We start from the raw sequence: 17,963 nt of genomic DNA, 5'->3' as shown, positions 1-17,963 counted from the left end.
CTCCTCTTCTTATCACTGCCTTAGAGATCCTGTGTGCTTGTCCCAAGCTCTCTTGAATTGAGATAGGCTTTATCTCCACTATGTCCACCAGAAGGCCATGCCATACTTTCACTACCCTTTACAGAAAGGGTGGTGAATTTGTGGAATGGCCTCCCGGTGGAAGTGTTGGAGAGGAAAACAGTATCTGAGTTCAAGAGAGCTTGGGACAAGTCCATAGGATCTGTAAGGGAGTGATAGGGAGAGTAGATGACATGGATGGGCAGACTGGGTAGGCCATATGGTCTTTATCTGTCCATTATACTCTGATGCTCATTCCTGGATGAGACATGCTATTTGCATGCTGCAGATTTTAAAGGATAAAATATTTCCTACAGATACAAGATGAGAAAGAGCTGCGCTTTCTGAGTCAGATCCTCCAGCTTGCCAACTTTCCACCAGAATTTGGCTAAGATAACAATTTCTTATTTTCTGCCTCCTCATTGTTCTTGTCTTTATTTAGAATTCCCTTCCAATGTGTTTTCAGACATTTTTTTTTGTCTGCTCTATGTTTTAGGTGCACCAGCTGTCTCACAGCCCAATGGGAGTGTCACTGGTGTGTTCAGAAACACGTATGTGTGTCCAATGTATCCGAGTGCCAGAGCTCACTGACACTAGCGGTAAGACAGACTGAGCTTTCCCTGATGTTTCACTCCTGTTACTGTGCCTGCTTCTGACTGACATTGGGCTGAACCAGATTGGTAGAACCAACATCTGGAAATGAAACACCAGAACTTTCTTCCGTAGCTAATTATTATTCTGTTTCCCCTGAAGTAAGATTCGGCTTAATTTTAAATACCAACAGTACAAGACCATCTCCCTCTATTTTTTGTCTGGCGCTTTTTCTGCCTTGCATTGAGCACTGTAGGACTTGGCTTCCTGTTGGGGGGCACTTCCACGCCTCCAACACAGGGGTGTGAACCTTTGTCCAGTGCAGAGCACAAAACTCTCGGAATTTACCTGCCCTCTGCAGTACTTTATCTTCTTGTGAATCCTCTAGTGTGGCACAACTTTACACTGCTGCTGTACTAGTCATTCATACTATCATTCTTAGGGTCCTTTTACTAAGCTGTGCAAAAATATGGCCTTAGAGCCCCTTACGTGGGTCTTTCCCACACATTAAGGCAGGGCCGCCGACGGAGGGGGGGCAGAGTGGGCAAAATTCCCCAGGGCCTGGCCTCCAAGGGGGACCTGGCACCCACCTGGTGCTAGCATGGCTGTCCTGCTCCTGTGTGCCACATTTCCTTCTTCCTGTCGCGTCCTGCGTCCTGTGTAAAGTACTTCTTGTTTGGATGCAGCAGGAAGAAGGACCTGTGCAGCAGAGCAGAATTAGCAGGAGAGAAGACAAGCAGGTAAGCATGCCTGGGGGGAGGGGGCGGTATGCGGGCCTGGAGGGAGGGGGCGGTACACGGGCCTGGAGAGGGGCGGCGTGTGGACCCAGAGGAGGGCAGTGGCACACGGGCCCAGGGGGGTGTTTGCCCCGGGCCCGGCCTTGTCTTTGCAGCCCTTCACTAAAGCCATATTAGTGCAGCCAATATATGGCCAATTTTCCAATTTAATGGCCATGTACTAATGCTGCCATGAATAAAAACTAGCGCATGAGCCTTACTGCCACCTATGGCTGGCACGTTATTCCTGCGCTAATGCAGATGCACTAACTGATTAGTGTAGAAACATCCACTCTCCTTCACCCCCCCCCCCCCCCCCCCCCCACAGATATGCCCCCTATGAAAAAATTTAAATGATTTCTTAGTGAATGGCTTGCACACACACGGGACACCTTGGCGTATCCTGCGGTAAGCCATTTTAAACTGCAATAACGCTAGCGCTTACTGTGGCTTAGTAAAAGGAGCCCTTAGTGATTAGAGACGTCCAAAGCTCTCGTTTGTGCTCCTGGATTCACACTCTTCATCGAAACCATCCTGAGGGACTGTGGGAATCTTCCTCACTCGTTCTTCCCTTTGGGCTCCTGATGATTTGGCCACCTCACAAAAAATGCTCTGCAGCTGCAGCACTGCCCTGATGGCTCCCTCCTCAGCCTTCACCTCCCAGCTCATTCAGTTTTCTTCTTCTCAAGCTACTGGTTGCTTAAAAGTGTAGTGTCAGCTGGAGTCATCAACCAGTTCTCAGTTTCTAACCCTGTGAACCTGGTTTCGCAGTGTCAGTGCAGAAGCTCTTAACTTTATGGAACTCTCACTCTATCCTGATTTGTTATTGAAGGTGTCCAGTCTCACAGACTGAATGATTGTCCCATAAACCTCTCCAAGTGGTCCTGCTGTTGTGATTAACCTTTTTGATGCTTTCATGTCTTACTTTATAGCTAATCCACTACAACACCAAGCAGCAAACCAGGGGAGGACCAGATCTTTGTCAGAGTAGCAGACACTTTACTCCCTCAGGGTCAATCATTCCAAGCTCCACCTCGCAATGAGACTTTGAGAAGTTCATCCTAAATTAGCTTTCCAAAAACAAATGAATGGGGCAGAGGTCTGAGGAAGACTGGCTCATTCATCTCCTGAAGTATATTTATATAGAAATCCAAGCTCAGCCTTGTGATATGAAAGATCTCAGAGCTATGGTGGGATAGTAAATAAAACCAGTTTCTTTCCAGAGCCCAGTGCTGGAGGCAGATCTGAGCACTGGAAGATTGATTTAAACTTTCTCTCTTCCTTCACATTCTCTTAATGTTCTCTCTTCCTCTTTAATCCTCATCAGAGGCAGGCACCTACTGCACATGGTTAAGATCAATGTCATGATAACGACTGAAACATATTTCAGGGTCAAACAAGCACTTTAAAATAATTCCATTCCCTTAAGGGCATATTTAAAACTTCTGAGCGGTTTAAGTGCTCAGAAAATGTTACAGATTCGTTGTTCTGCATGACAGAAAAATAGAAGAAAAATGGAAATGTTTTAAATTGGAAGATACCTTGAGATAATTTTCATTAGAACATTCCATTTGGATTTATACGATCTGTTTGCAACAGATTTGCAGGAGCCTTTTCTCAAGGTTGTAAATTAAATGTTACAGCGTCAACAACTTCACCTGAGTAGGGTGTAAAGATATCTTTAGCAATTAATGTCCTTTCCGGCAATTATTACTGAAAGTTTGTATCATGTTGTTTATGACATGGGAAACATGGGGAGGGTCTCTATCAAGGATCAGGATGGGATCAGAGCAAAACAAATGACATAGAGGATGTAACCTGCACAGAGTGACAGATACAGTCCTGAACAAAGGCACAAAGGAGGTAACCTGTATTTTCTGCGCAGAGAGGCAGGTACAACTGTGCTAGTATTTAACAGCCCTCTGTTACTATGAGTGGAGGAGAGGCTTATTGGTTAAAGCACCTGTTTTGCCATCCAGAGGTACCCAGTTCAAATCCCACTGCTGCTCCTTGTGATCTTGGGCAAGTCACTTAACTACTACTACTACTTAACATTTCTAAAGCGCTACCAGGGTTACGCAGCGCTGTACAATTTAACACAGAGGGCAGTCCCTGCTCAAAGGAGCTTACATTCTAAAGGACAAAAAGTGCAGTCGATCAAATTGGGGCAGTCTAGATTTCCTGAACAGAAGTATAATGGTTAGGTGCCGAAGGCGACATTGAAGAGGTGGGCTTTGAGCAAGGATTTGAAGATGGGCAGGGAGGGGGCTTGGCGTATGGGCTCAGGGAGTTTATTCCAAGCATAGGGTGAGGCAAGGCAGAAAGGGCGGAGCCTGGAGTTAACCCTCCATTGCCTCAGGTACAAAGTTAGATTATGAGACCTCCAGGGAAATACACAGTGTACCTTGAGCTACCACTGAAAAAGGTGTGAGCAAAATCCAAATTAATAATAAATATGTTAGTATAAGTGACAGCCTGGCTGAGCCTTAGGGAAGTGTTTCTGAGACATCTCACATAGCTCTTTTCTTTTTTTAAATAACAGAGCAGCGAGATTTGTCCACAGATCATACCCACGTCGCTGACTCCAGCCCCCACAGCGGTTTCTCTGGACATTACAATATCACTTGCAAATGTTGCACCACTGCAGGTAAATCAACCAGGGAAGAATCTGCAGAAGGGTTGGGGATTAAGTCTGTACTAAGATCGCAAGATCAAAACTGTGAAAACTCAGGGGCCCTTTTACAAAGTGTCAGTAAGCCCAACGTGAGTTCACTGCACGCTGAATTGGAACGACCACTGGCCCAACGCAGCTGCCAGTGGTAGTTCTAGATCTAGTGTGTGCTATTTTTTTTTATAATGCAGCACTAGCCTGGCAGTAATCTGGCATTTGCCATGCGCTGCCTGGTTACTGCTGAGTTACTGCAGGAGCCCTTATTACCACTTCAATGGGTGACGGTAAGTGCTCCACGCCTCATGGCCATGCGGTAAAAGTTATTTTGCTTCGTGGCCATTTTTTTTTTGGGGGGGGGGTTAACCACTGAGGTAAAAAGGGCCCTGGTTCATGGGAAAAACAGCCCCTGCCACTACCACAGGTCTCTTTTTCCCGCAGCTTAGTAAAGAATTTGACCAATATTTGTTGAGGATGACACTTGAAATGTGTAAACCAATGCGCATGTTCAAAAATCACTTTGCAAACTTTGGATCCGTTTTGTAGGGTTGTAGAATACAAAAACTGGTTGAGTAAGGCAAAATCAACTGAAGTTCTATTTTTGTTAGATTTTTAATGTTATTATTGCTTTACATTTGTTCTATTTATTTCAGTTTTGGCATGTTTAATTTGATTTTGTTATTGTGATTTTATACATATTTAGGGCCCTGTTTACTAAGGTGCGCTACTGTTCTTAGCACGTGCTAAAATTAGTGCACACTAACGCAAGAGACACCCATGGGTGTCTCTAGCATTAGCTTGCGCTAGAAACGCTAGCATGCCTACAGCGCGGCTTACTAAACACAGCCCTTACTTCGTTATTGTACTCTGCCTTCAACTATTATGATTTAGTGGAATATAAGTTTGATTTCATTATTATTTAATGTACTGCAATCTACAGTCAAGTAGCACAGTGGGGGTGCAAAGAAATATTAATAATATCAAAGTACAAAAAAACAAGATAAACTGTAATAACATAAAAGTGCAATAACACATTAAAAAATACAATACAACCTAAAGCATACTCGTGAAATCCTCAGAAAAGCAGTCGATATTCCTTTGGAAACCATGCAGCTGCGCCTTTTTTCATAGTGTCTGATGTATTCTGTGTGTCCTCTAAATGCCTGTAAGCTCAATTCACATTTTTCATATGCACAGAAAGAGTTGCAGTCTGCCTTGTAGCTCTTTTTTTCCAACACCACGAGGTATGGGGAGAGGAGCTATTAATTATGCTCAGCACTTGGAGGTTGTCATGGAACTCCACACCTAGCACCCACCTGGGGCTAATCCTGTGGCCACCTAGAGGGTCTGTCCCAGCACTGCTCAGGCCCACTACCACCTGTGCATGTGCTCTACTCTGGCATACCCTTCCACCCACCTACTGGGTTATACTTGCCTCTGGGCGCATCTCCCACCCGCAACTTAATTTCCCAGTGATTTCTAAGGACACTGGGGCCACACTTCCAGGGGTCCCAAAGTTCCTAGAAAGCACCCACAGACCCAAAACACAAACCACCAGGATTCTTAGTCAGTCCAGGACAAACAGAGCTAATAAATAAATTGATTTATTATCATAACAAGTTAGAACAGTGAATGGAGGAATAGGGTGTAATCAGCAGGCAATAACAGGTAAATTAAACAGGAATCAATATTAAACTAACCAAACATTCACTACCTGAGTAGTACCTGGGGAGTTCAGGAAAATTAACTGCTCACAGTCTTTGAACAAAGTCTCAGTATAGAGGTCTGTGCCTTCCACATGCCCACTCTGAGACTAAAGATTTCAAGCAGATTCAGTCAGAGCCCAAAGCATAAACACTGAGGGGCCTCTGACCAACAGCAGTGCAGATTACTTCTCCTCAGTTTAGTGGGAAGCAGAAACTGTCAGTCTGTAACAACTTTACAAACAAAGGACAGACACCATCTGCTGGCCAAATAAGGGAAATACACATCCTAAAAAAGTAGCTATACAATTTACAAGCAGGAAAATTCCCTGTTTCACCACAGTGGGCCTAATTTCAAGTCCTATAAGTGGAGTGGAGGAGCAGCCTAGTGGTCAGAGTAATAGGCTGAGAACCAGGGAAGCCAGTGTTCAACCTTCACTGATGCTCCTTCTGACCTTGGGCAAGTCACTTTACTTTTTGCTGCCTTAGGTACAACCTTAGATCATTAACTGTTCGGGAATGAGGAAATATTCCCAAATCAAGGTTTTATGCAAGAAAATGTTAACCTGCCTTTCCAGATAATGCGCAAGGCAGACAATAGCTTTATTAATATTTAGGTACAATGAGCCCTCCCTCATGAGCTTATAACCTAATCAGGTACCTGAAGCAGCAAGAAGTACAAGGACTTACCTAATGTGTTTTAGTTGGGGAAATGGGTCTTAAAGGCATTTCACTCTTGCTTGTAGCCCATTGCTCTAACTACTAGACACACACAGTTGGCCATGAGCACTCAACATATTATAATAAATGTCTCCATCAAGGTGCTGGGTTCACGTTTTTTCAAACGCAGAGGCAACACAAACAAGAGGCTGCCAGGTTATGAACTCATTGTTTTCAGAGGCTTGGGTGGCAGATAGGAGTCAGAAGGCCTCTCTCATCTACCCACGGAGCATGAGAAAGGAGTGAAGTCCAGGATCATTGTCAGGCAAAGTGATCCCCCTCTATGCAGGCTTGCACTGTGAGCTCACTAGGGACTTAGTAATGGAGAACAGCCAGGTGGAAGCTCTCACTGTCCCCTTTTCCAGGGCAACAATTTGGAGTGTGATTTTGGAGTGGACAGGACATATGACGCCAGATGGGTGAATTCCTCAGCAGTGAAGTGCAGTGGTGTTCTGGTAAGGACTGCTTGGGGTTACTTTTGTATTTTGGCTTACATTTCTGACTGGTCCATGCTCCATGTTTTGCATTGCTCTTTCTTTGGTACACAGAGACTTGACTCTTGTCAGCAAAGTTTGTTATCATGATATGTCTGGTAGAACCTGCTGTATCCTTTCTTTCTTTCTTTCTTTCTTTCTTTCTTTCTTTCTTTCTTTCTTTCTTTCTTTCTTTCTTTCGAATTGATTTCATGTTTATGTATTTATTTAGAATTGATTATGTGTTTATTTACTTACTTAGAATTGAGTCCCTGAACTAGTGGCAGCTACCTTTCTCCTCTTTAGGGCAAGCATAACCCCCAGGAGACCTATGTCCCCTGCAGCCTGTGCCATAAGTCCACCATACTCTGATTTCCCCTAGAGCCATAGCCCCTCAGTCTTTTACAAAATAACAACAAAAAAACTAACCATTTTCTTTGTCTTGTTCTGCAAAAGACAATTCATATAATACAGTCCATTCCAGTGGAGGCTTCAGATATCCCCTCCTCCTTCTCCCCACGCATCCTAAAGTTTTCCTTGCATGGCATTTGAAGGTTGGCCACCCTGCTAGTTCTGACTTGTCCTTCTTTCTTCCTCTTCCAGCTGCACACTTCTGAGAGGAGCCATCACTTCCCGGTGAACCTGCAGTACAAGGAGAACCCCGGACACTTTCTTGACAGTCCAAAGAGGATGACAGGTTCCAGATAAGATTTTGTTTCTTGCATTTCTGGGGTCACCATAGGTCTACTATAAAAGCCATTTTAGTAGGAGAGAGAGCTTTTAATCCTACTGGTGGGGCTGTTTTCCTTCACATACGCCAGACATATCAGAAGGATAATCACTCATCAGCACAATGTGAATATTCACGCAGGAATAAGGCAAAAATGATTTTTCCCAGGATCAGAGCAAGAATTTTGCTAAAAGCAGATAAACAGAGCTAGGGAGGGGGGAAAGACCAGCTGTGATGTATTGGGAACAGAGAAACTCCTGACCAAACTTAAAGCTCTGTGAAGCCACCACATCAATTCAGCTACTCTTCCTGTGACTCAGCTTCTGGATTTCTTTCTATCCTTTTCATTAACATTTAACCTTTATATAAAGCAGAAAATAAAACCTATACAGAAGAGCAAGGGGTTCCTGCTTTATTCCTCTGGCTAAAGCATACCTTCGGAAACACTGTAACTGAGAAACCATAACATTCATTTTCTTAAGAGTGCATTTATTTCTTTATCCACCTGATTCATTCAGACTCAGTTCAGAAATCTCCATTATATATATCTCTCTCTGTCTCAGACAGAAATCGTGGAAAGCATTGTAGGTAAACAATTAGGAGAATATCTAGACCAATATGATTTATTGATGACAACTCAATCTGCTTTTAGAAGTGATTTTAGCATAGAGACACGGGGTGGGGTGGGTGGGTTAATACCTGACGTTAGATCCCTGTTATCTAGAGGTCTTGCTGGGTTTGATCATATCTGATGATCTTAAGGTGGCCAAACACGTAGAGAAGGTGATGGTGAAATCCAGAAGGACGATTAGGCGCATAGGGAAAAGAATGGCCAGTAAGAAAAAGTTGTTGATGATGCGTCTGAATAAGACTCCGCTGAGACCTCATTTAGAATATTGAGTTTAATTCTGGAGACCCCACCTTCAAAAAGGAGTGGAGGAGTAGCCTAGTGGTTAGGGTGGTGGACTTTGGTCCTGGGGAACTGAGTTCAATTCCCACTTCAGGGACAGGCAGCTCCTTGTGACTCTGGGCAAGTCACTTAACCCTCCATTGCCCCATGTAAGCTGCACTGAGCCTGCCATGAGTGAGAAAGCACAGGGTACAAATGTAACAAAAAAAAGATATAAACAGAATGGAGTCAGTCTATAGGGTGGCTACTAAAACAACCAGTGGTTTCTCCTGAAGATATTTTGTAAAGCTGTTTTCTCTAAGCACTGTAGGATAGGTATTTTAGACAGAGAGGACAAAGATTTTGGGGGCAGGTGTTCTTGGAAAGATTGGACCTGAAAGCCAGAAATTAAACCTGAATTCCAAGAAAAATTGAAACAATCAGATTGCCATACAATGTCAGCTAAGGTGAGTTCAGGTGTGACACAGGGGCTTGTACACTGCATTTGCAAGTTCACTGAGTTTCAGTAGCTTTGAGGATTTTATCTGAAGGAAAGGCCGACTGTCTGCTCTCTTTCAGTGGAAGTCTACAACTGTGCCGCAGGAAGCTTGGACTGCTCCCAGTGTCTGGGGCGAGTAGATCTGGGACATCGCTGCATCTGGACCGACAGCAGTTCCACCTGCAAACTGAACACTGACTCTCAGCAAATCCCAGACACCTGCCCTGCTCCGGAGATTAGAAAGGTAAGGACCTTCATTTCTGTAGTGTAGAAGTCCCAGTCAGCCAGTCAGAGCTTTTAATATGTCTATATCAGGGATTCTTAACCCAGTCCTCGGGACCCACCCAGCCAATCAGGGTTTTAGAGTATTCATCAGATAGGGCGTTGTTTAATAAATTAGCTTAACTATTTTTATTGGACTTTGGTTTTGGTACTTTTTTCTTGTTTCCATTGTTGGCTAAACGGCACCTGTCTTTTGATTGGGTCAGACCAAGGGTCCATCTAGCCCAGTATCCTGTTTCCAATAGTCCAGTAAGAAGACCTGACCGAGTCCGAAAAGTAGCAAACTTCCATGCTACTTAACCTCAGTGGCTTTCCCAGGACTACCTTAACATAGGCTTATGGGCTTTTCCTCCAGGAACTTGTCCAAACATTCTTTAAACCTAGTTACACTAAATGCTTTTACCACTTGCTCTGCCAATAAGTTCCAGAGCTTAACTGTGCATTGAGTGACAAAATATTTTCACCTATTTGTTTTAAATGTGCTACTAGTAACTTCTTGGCATAATTCATTTCACGTTTACCCGTTCCACTCCATTCAGAATTTTATAGACACCTCTCAGCCTTCTCTTCTCCAAGCTGAAGCTCCCTAACCTCTTTAGCCTTTCCTCATATGAGAGTTGTTCCATTCCCTCAATCATTTTGGTCATTCTGTACCTTTTCCAGTTCCACTCTACCTTTTTTGAGATGCAACGAGCAGAATTGCACTGAATACTTAAGATGTAGTCTCATCATGCGGGTGATACAGCGGCATTATATTATTCTTGGTCTTATTCTCTATTCCTTTTTTAATAGTTCCTAACACTTGGGCTGCTGCTGCACACTGAGCTGAAGATTTTAATGTTTTGTCCATGATGACACCAAAATCCTGTTCCTCAGTGGTGACTCCTAATGTAAATCTAGCTTCATGTAGCTGTAATTTGCATTATTCTTCCTAATGTGTATCACTTTGTACTTGTGCAAATTAAATTTCATCTTCCATGTGAACGGCCAATCTTCCAGCCTCCTAATGTCCTCCTGCAATTTCACACAGCCTGCATTCGCCCCAAATTGTGCAGGCAATTTAATTGTTTAATGAGCCAGAGTGCTAACAACCAATTATTGGAGCTAATTGGCAATAATTGGAATTTACTTATGCATCTTTACAGTCGCTATTCTATAAAGATGTGTGCGTAACATTTTCCATGTGGATCCGAAAAGAGGCGTGGCCATGGGAAGGGGATGGGTGGGTCCAGGCATTTCTAGGATTTGTGCGCAATGTTATAGAATTCAGGGGATCCACATCTAAGTTAGATGTGGAGATTTACACCATGGTTTAGTTGGTGTAAATCTTCGTGCTCAAGGTGCAGATCCCTAGGCTAAGCGCTGTTCTTTAAATGGCGGCTAACTTTGAGTGCAGTTTATAGAATAGCGCTGAACTCGCATTTTTTACAGAATTGAGTCCTCGCTGTGTAACATCTGTTGGTAAGGAAGAGTCACACCTTTCAAGTTGGACCGAGGGGTAGCAATAGGAACAGCAGGACAGTGTAGCAGAGGTAGCAGGTAATGGTGACATCGGTGCTCCTCATAGTATTACGAGCACAGAACTGTAGCTTTGTTTCTGAATATACAGAATTAGCCCTCAAGTCACCTTTGCAAGAGTCACCCAGGTTTTCTTCCCAGTAGGTCCCTTAGTTTTTCCTACCTACAGGGGGTCAGTAGAAGACACAACTCTTCACACTGCTTTTACTCCAAAACAAAGAGAGAAGCCTGACCTGTGCCCTTTGTCCTGTGTCTTACCTGCAGATTGAGCCCCTCCAGGGCCCAGTGGAAGGAGGAACGCTTCTTACAATCCGAGGGAGGAACCTTGGCCGCAGAGTCAGCGACGTCATTGGCGCTGTGAGCATCGGCGGCGTGAAATGTGCCCTTCTGGAAGGCAGATATGTGGTATCTGAAGAGTGAGTGGCCAGCACCAAAGCCCTGGTCATCTTGCTTTCTTACATAGCGCAGCTGTAAGATAATTCCTGTGGCCACTGATTGAATAGTTTCCCGGAGTTCCTCTCCCCCCCCACCCCCCCAAGCACCTGAGAAGTACAGACGCAATGTGCTGACTCACTGCCTTATGTCTGATGGGTTAATTACTGCACCGGTCTAACCCTGCACATTTCCTCACTAAAGAGGGGCAGCTAATTTCCAATTAACTGAAAGTAACATCTCAACATTAGCAAAGAGTCAAATGTTAAGATTCTCAATCAGAATGATTGCACCAGTTTCATAACACTGCCGATATACCAGCATTTTACCCGGTGATATAGCACTGCTCGCCCACTTCCCATCTGTGTAATAATGCCAGCTGTTATGTGGCTCGTGTTGAAATGGTGTCTTCAGTTCAATGAACAACAGTCCCAGAAGTAAAACAAAATGCACCCTATTCTCTGCACCCTGTTTCTAAAGCCTATGTAGCCATCTCCCTTGAATTTGATCAGTACTACTTATTTTGATTGCATGGCTTCCGTAATCTTCTCTCCTTGATTCCCTGATGCAGGTGCTCTTGGCCAGATCTGCCAGTTTATTTATTTGTTTTGCTGCTGCTGCTGCTGCTGCTGCTGCTGCTGTTGTTGTTGGTTTGTTTGTTTGTTTTTGTTGTTTTGTTTTTGGTTGCATAGCTTCCTCTCTGCTTGGCTCCCTGATGCTCTTGCCTCTTGTCCAGATCTGCCAGTTTATGCAGACTGTGCCCTTCTTCTTTCAGGATCGTATGCCAGACTGGAAGGGCCCTGGATGTGTTTTCAGATGTAGTCTTAGTAAACGTGAGCAAAGAGGGGACGTCCAGCGAGAAGTTCTCCTATGTGGTGAGTGAGTCCATTACATGAGCGTGTTTTTTTGGTTATGGTGATAAACTACTACACTTTGTGGTATATGATGGAAATCCATTCACACAAGCCAGTGCTGACGTCAGTGTCATAACAGATCAGATATCGTTTGATAGTGCAAGAAATGCATGTGAGTTGGTTGCAGTATGAAAAGCCACCTTTAGCGTGTATAGACAATCCATTTCAGCACACAGCACAGACACAAGGTATCCTCTGTCCCTAGTGGTCAGGATACTTTGCATTATGATTGTAGATTTTATTACTCTCCCTTTCCAAATCTAAGCTCAAGGTGAGTTACATGTATAGGTACAGCTTGTAAATCTACCCAGGAGGGATTGTGATCTAAGCTAAGGGGAAGTGACTTGCCCAGGGTCACAGGAAGAGTTAATGGGATTTAACCCCTCTGCTCTGATCCTACTATTAAACATTTAGAAACCCGATTATAGACTCAGCAGCAGTACATAAGCACATAAGCACTGCCATACTCGGAAAAGACCAAGGGTCCATCAAGCCCACCATCCTGTCTCCAACAGCGGCCAATCCAAGCCTCAAGAACCCAGCAACCCCCCCCCCCCCCCAAAAAAAAAAAATGTAATAATGTTCAATGGACTTTTCCTTCAGGAATCTGTCCAAACCCCCCTTAAACTCCGTAAGGCCAGCTGCTGTCACTACATTCTCCAGTAAGGAGTTCCAGAGTCCAACTACACGCTGAGTAAAGAAAAACTTTCTCCTGTTTGTTTTAAATCTACCATATTCTAGCTTCATCTTGTGTCCCCTGGTTTTGTTGTTGTTTGAAAGTGTAAACAAATGCTTCACATCTGCCCGCTCTACTCCGCTCATTATCTTGTAGACTTCTATCATATCACCCCTCAGCCACCTTTTCTCCAAGGTGAAGAGCCCTAACCTTCTCAGCCTTTCCTCATAGGGAAGTCGTTCCATCCCTTTTATCATTTTCGTCACCCTTCTCTGCACCTTCTCCAATTCCTTTATATCTTTTTTGACATGTGGCGACCAGAATTGGACACTGGTTCCTCCTCTTCAGAGAAAGGAAGTCCTTCCCCTCTCCCCTCTTTCCACATAGTGCATCTTCTGACATAGATAGTGCACCCTATTCACACATAATACAAACTCTTTCCACACTCTTCACGCATAGTATACACTCTATTCAGACATAGTTCATCCTCTTTCCAAACAGTGCACCTCCTTCCCACATAGTACACCCTATTCACATCTAGTGCACCCTGTTCACACATAGCATGCACATTGCATGTACTTTTCTGCTGGTCAGTGCTCTCTAACAGCTCATTTATGCATGTAAATGTTTAATACACATGGAAATGACTAAAATGTTGCCATCTTACCATCTACAGCCAGGTAGTTCCTTTATAGAATTACCCCCATAGGGAGCAACTGTATAAATAAAGCAATATCATTTGCCCCCTGAACACACAAACACAACTGATTACAATAGTGGCACATATGGGTGTGAATGCCAAGTTCCACTTCATCGCTATTCTGTAAATACTGGCAGGTCTGACATAGTGAGTATTTTATAGCACATGGGTGGAGTCTGGGCAGGATCACATATGTGGAACTTATACAGTACTATAGGGTACGCACTTACCACTGGCATTTAGGTGCTTAGTACTTACAACTGCTTTATGCCTAGCGTCAATGTTTGCGCCTAAATCATAGGCGCATGTTTTACCGGTTATGTGGGGATTCTATAATAGGAAGTAAGTGCCTGCGGTGCAGAATAGGCAGACCCTTAAAAATGTGGTTATGTGTCACGGTGCACGCCGTTAGGAATGCCCAAAGGACGTAGGGGCTTCTCCACCTGGCTAGTGGTTTGGGTCCCGCCTTGAGTTGCCAAGGGGAAGGAAGGTGAAGACAGCTGTTCCTATGAGGCAGCTCTTGCGGTATTACAATTACCTAAAGCTGCCTAGGCAAGATGCAGGGGAAAAAAGAAGCCATAAAGCTACTACTTATCATTTCTATAGTGCTACTAGACATAAGCAGCACTGTACAGCACTGTAAATATCCAGACTACCTGAATGTAACTCACCTTGAGCTACTACTGAAAAAGGTGTGAGCAAAATCTAAATAAATAAATTTGCTGGTACTTTCTTCTGTCCCTAGTGAGCTCATGATCTGAAGTGTTTTTTTGTACCTGGAGCAATGGAGGATTAAGTGACTTGCCCAGGGTCACAAGGAGCCACAGTGGGAATTGAACCCAATTCCCCAGGTTCTGAGCTCACTATACTAACCATTAGGCTACTCATTGGCTCTATATTGCTTCTATGTCCTTATACAGTTTATCACTCAGAGTCTTCATTACCACCTATAGCAATGTTTTACTGCCTCTGATAGTACAGGTTAGAGTTTGAAAATATTCAGGCCATTAATTGTGGCTGGATAAAACGAGATGTGTTATGGTAAAGTGACTTTCCTTATATCTCGCCCTGTCAGCAATGGGGATGGGTTCACAACTCATGATTTCCTGAGGCTGTATCAAAGATATGGTCCCAGTTCAGGCTGTTATATGTGCGTCTGTGCTGATGGACTGTGAACGAGCCTCTGTCTTTGTCTGTAGCTTCCCCAGGTATATTCCTTGTTTCCCCACTTTGGCCCTAAAGCTGGTGGAACCAAAGTCACCATCACTGGGATGAATCTGAACATCGGATCTGATCTGCGCGTTTTAGTCAATGACACACAGCAGTGCTTCGACCTTGTGTAAGTACCGAGTGTATCCCAGCCAGCCTGTCGCAGCTTTCAGAGTGTCCTGATCATTTAGGGAAGAATTTTCAGAGATTTCTCTGGGGTACATAAGCATTTATTACACTGGACTGAAAATTGCCACTGTCACATCACACAGTGAATTACAGTGTCACAAGGTGTGTTGGGTTGGGGATAAGCAATAACACAACCTGTACACTTTTGATTTGCAAATGTATGTGCACGATTTCACTTCTGACTGGTTGCCTGCACTAGTGGCAGTTTCAAACATGCCTGCACATTATACACAGCTCTGCAGGCAATATGTCTTGAGATGACAAGGTTCCTGCCTGATAGAGCTTACCAAGCTGGGGAAGGGATTCACATGGACCTTGCTTGTGATTGTCAAAAGGTAACTGCTCAGGTTGGTCCTCACGCAAAGCGCCTACAGTGCCAGCCCTGTGCAGGCGATTCAGAACTGCCCCCTCGATGTTTGCAAAAGCCATCCTTTGCTTCTTTTGGATAAAGTAATGTAGGCACTGAGGAATGGAGTGCCGGCTCCTGAAAGCCAGCTAGGACATGCGTTAAGTTAATCTAGTAAATAGGCATCACCTTTCACTTCTTCACTTGTATTTCCATTTTCTTTTTGAACTTGGGAGTTTTTTCCTCAGATGCTTTGGTGGGTGGGGAGGACACTAAAACTGTCTTCATTGCTAGCACGGAGTGCGAAGAGCACCTTTGAGTTAAGTAGTCGCTGGATTTTTTTGTCTTATTTTCTACTTTTTGAAAACATGTTTGAAGGGTTTAATAAGTCAAAGGTTTGGTGGAGGTCCGCCGAGGTGGAAGAACACTGAGAACCCACAGTAAAATAACAGAGAAACAAAAGGAGTGGGAAATAGACCAGGCTGACCAGGAACAAACGAGGAGACTTCAAATAATGGTAAAACATTTATTAGTGAAGACTCAACACAGCACCGTGTTTCGGCAGTGAGCCAGCTTCAAGGGTCTTTCTATAAAATATGTAAAACCATCAAAAAGTCAATGAACGTTGATACAAGCAGATGAGGACATATGGTCTTTAAAAAGGCCTTTGTAAAACAACTTGAAATTCAGCGTAAAGTGAGCTATCTCTGCTCCTCATCTGCTTGTATCAATGTTCATTGACCTTTTGATGGTTTTACGTATTTTATATAAAGACTCCTGAATCAGGCTCACTGTTGAAACACGGTGGCTGCACGTGAGCAGCGAATGGTCCCTCCTTGGCCTTTTTTGCTGAGATTTAGAGCCTGTAGTATATGGGGTGGGGGTTTGGGGTTGGGGGGGAGGTTAATGCCCTACCTCCAAACTTCATTGAAGACACAAAATTGTTTGGTCGACCTCTTGTAAAAAGTCTTCAGGTTCAGGTTGCTTTTGTTTGATATTCCGCTAAAAGAAATATAGCATCATAACGGTGTAAAAAGAGATTTGGAAAAGGCACTACAGACATTACTAGGATAGAAAAGTCAGCGATAGAAAGAAAGCCAAGGGGAAGAAAGGGAAGGGGAATAGGCTTTACCCTTGATGTTGTCTAACATGGTCTGTTCTTTTTTGCAGGCGCCAGGCCAGCACCATTAAATGCACCATGCCAGCTGTAACCTTTACTTCTGAAGCTGTGCACGTCTGTGTCCAGCTTGACAGACAGTCTTGTATTGGTAACAACCTCACCTTCAGCTATCGGAAAAACCCCGTCATCTACAGCATCACACCTACAAGCAGTTTAGTTAGGTAAAACCTGTGCGTCTGTCTGCGATCTTCTCTGAAGTACTCAGGGCCAGCACTATTCAGTGTCCTAGTTCTGTACCCACTAATCCCTACCTTCAGCATTAGAGAGGCAATGTCAGAAGTCCTAGACCACTGGAGTTCTTCTGACACCTAGGGCGTCTTTTACTAAGGCACGCTCACATTTTTAGTGAGCTCTAAAATTGTGGGCACGCTAAACGTTAGAGATGCCCATAGGAATGCATTGGCGTTTCTAACGTTTAGCGCACGCCAAAAACATGAGCGCACCTTAGCAGTGGCGTTCCTGGCCTGGATGGCACCCGGGGCGGAGCGCCCCCCCCCCCCCCGCTAGATGACACCTCCCCCCCTCCGGCGAAATGACACCCCCCCCAGGTGCACGCCGCTGGGGGGGGTGCCGCGGCGCGCACCTGCTCCTCCGAGTTCGCTAAACTTCATTTGTTTGCTGCAGCTCCCTCTGCCCTGGAACAGGAAGTAACCTGTTCCAGGGCAGAGGGAGCTGCAGCGAACGAACGAAGTTTAGCAAACTCGGAGGAGCAGGTGCGCGCCGCGGCACCCCCCAGCAGCGTGCACCCGGGGCGGACCACCCCCACCGCCCCCCCCTTGGTACGCCATTGCACCTTAGTGAAAGAGCCCCTTACTAACTGAAGTTGATGTGCTGCAGTTTTTAGATGAAGAGTTTTGGTAGACTTGGCTTTTTGATGAGTTGCAAAACATAATGTACTGGTTTGCAAATGAGAGAAATAGAACTACAAATCCCACAGTGCACTGGGAAGGAGGTCCAGCAGCCAGAACTGGACAGAACTCTTTGAGTTGCATCAGATGGGTGGGCCAATCATTGATGTAAGTGGTGGCATTTCAACCACTCATCAGTGAGATAAATGTTTACGCTTACCTTAAACTCATTTCCCCTAATTCTGTGACTGTTGCACAAAGCTGCACTTGCAATTTGCAGACTAGGGTCAGTTACACATGTAACTTAATTAGCTATTGTTTATTAAAAACTTGATATACCACCAATTCCAACCAAGCAGAATCTAAGCAGTGTACGTAAAGCTAAAAACATAAAATCATGTAGGAAAGGAGCTCCATTAAATATAGGAAAGAGGACAGCGATGCTCTCGAGAGAGCAATGAGAACAAAAAAACAAACAAACCCTGCACACCAGGCTCTGACTCAGAGCTACTAAAGACTTAACCAAATGAGCTGTTGACTGCCATTAACAACCAATTACTGAC

The 17,963-nt window shown here is 44.4% G+C and overlaps 1 protein-coding gene across 1 annotated transcript in view; it reads left to right on the top strand.

The window, feature by feature from the left end:
* PLXND1 (plexin D1) overlaps nucleotides 1-17,963 on the top strand; it is a 116,735-nt gene that overhangs the window by 50,970 nt on the left and 47,802 nt on the right. Inside the window, exons 8-16 of the mRNA XM_030206049.1 lie at nucleotides 554-656; nucleotides 3,967-4,071; nucleotides 6,881-6,970; nucleotides 7,592-7,685; nucleotides 9,187-9,350; nucleotides 11,171-11,322; nucleotides 12,114-12,213; nucleotides 14,828-14,967; nucleotides 16,543-16,713. Coding sequence (XP_030061909.1) covers nucleotides 554-656; nucleotides 3,967-4,071; nucleotides 6,881-6,970; nucleotides 7,592-7,685; nucleotides 9,187-9,350; nucleotides 11,171-11,322; nucleotides 12,114-12,213; nucleotides 14,828-14,967; nucleotides 16,543-16,713 — 1,119 coding nt within the window. The remainder of the gene's footprint in view (nucleotides 1-553; nucleotides 657-3,966; nucleotides 4,072-6,880; nucleotides 6,971-7,591; nucleotides 7,686-9,186; nucleotides 9,351-11,170; nucleotides 11,323-12,113; nucleotides 12,214-14,827; nucleotides 14,968-16,542; nucleotides 16,714-17,963) is intronic.

The sequence above is a fragment of the Microcaecilia unicolor genome, chromosome 6, assembly GCF_901765095.1.
Source record: "Microcaecilia unicolor chromosome 6, aMicUni1.1, whole genome shotgun sequence".
Lineage (NCBI taxonomy): Eukaryota > Metazoa > Chordata > Amphibia > Gymnophiona > Siphonopidae > Microcaecilia > Microcaecilia unicolor.
This window is presented reverse-complemented; position numbering and strand designations above follow the sequence as displayed.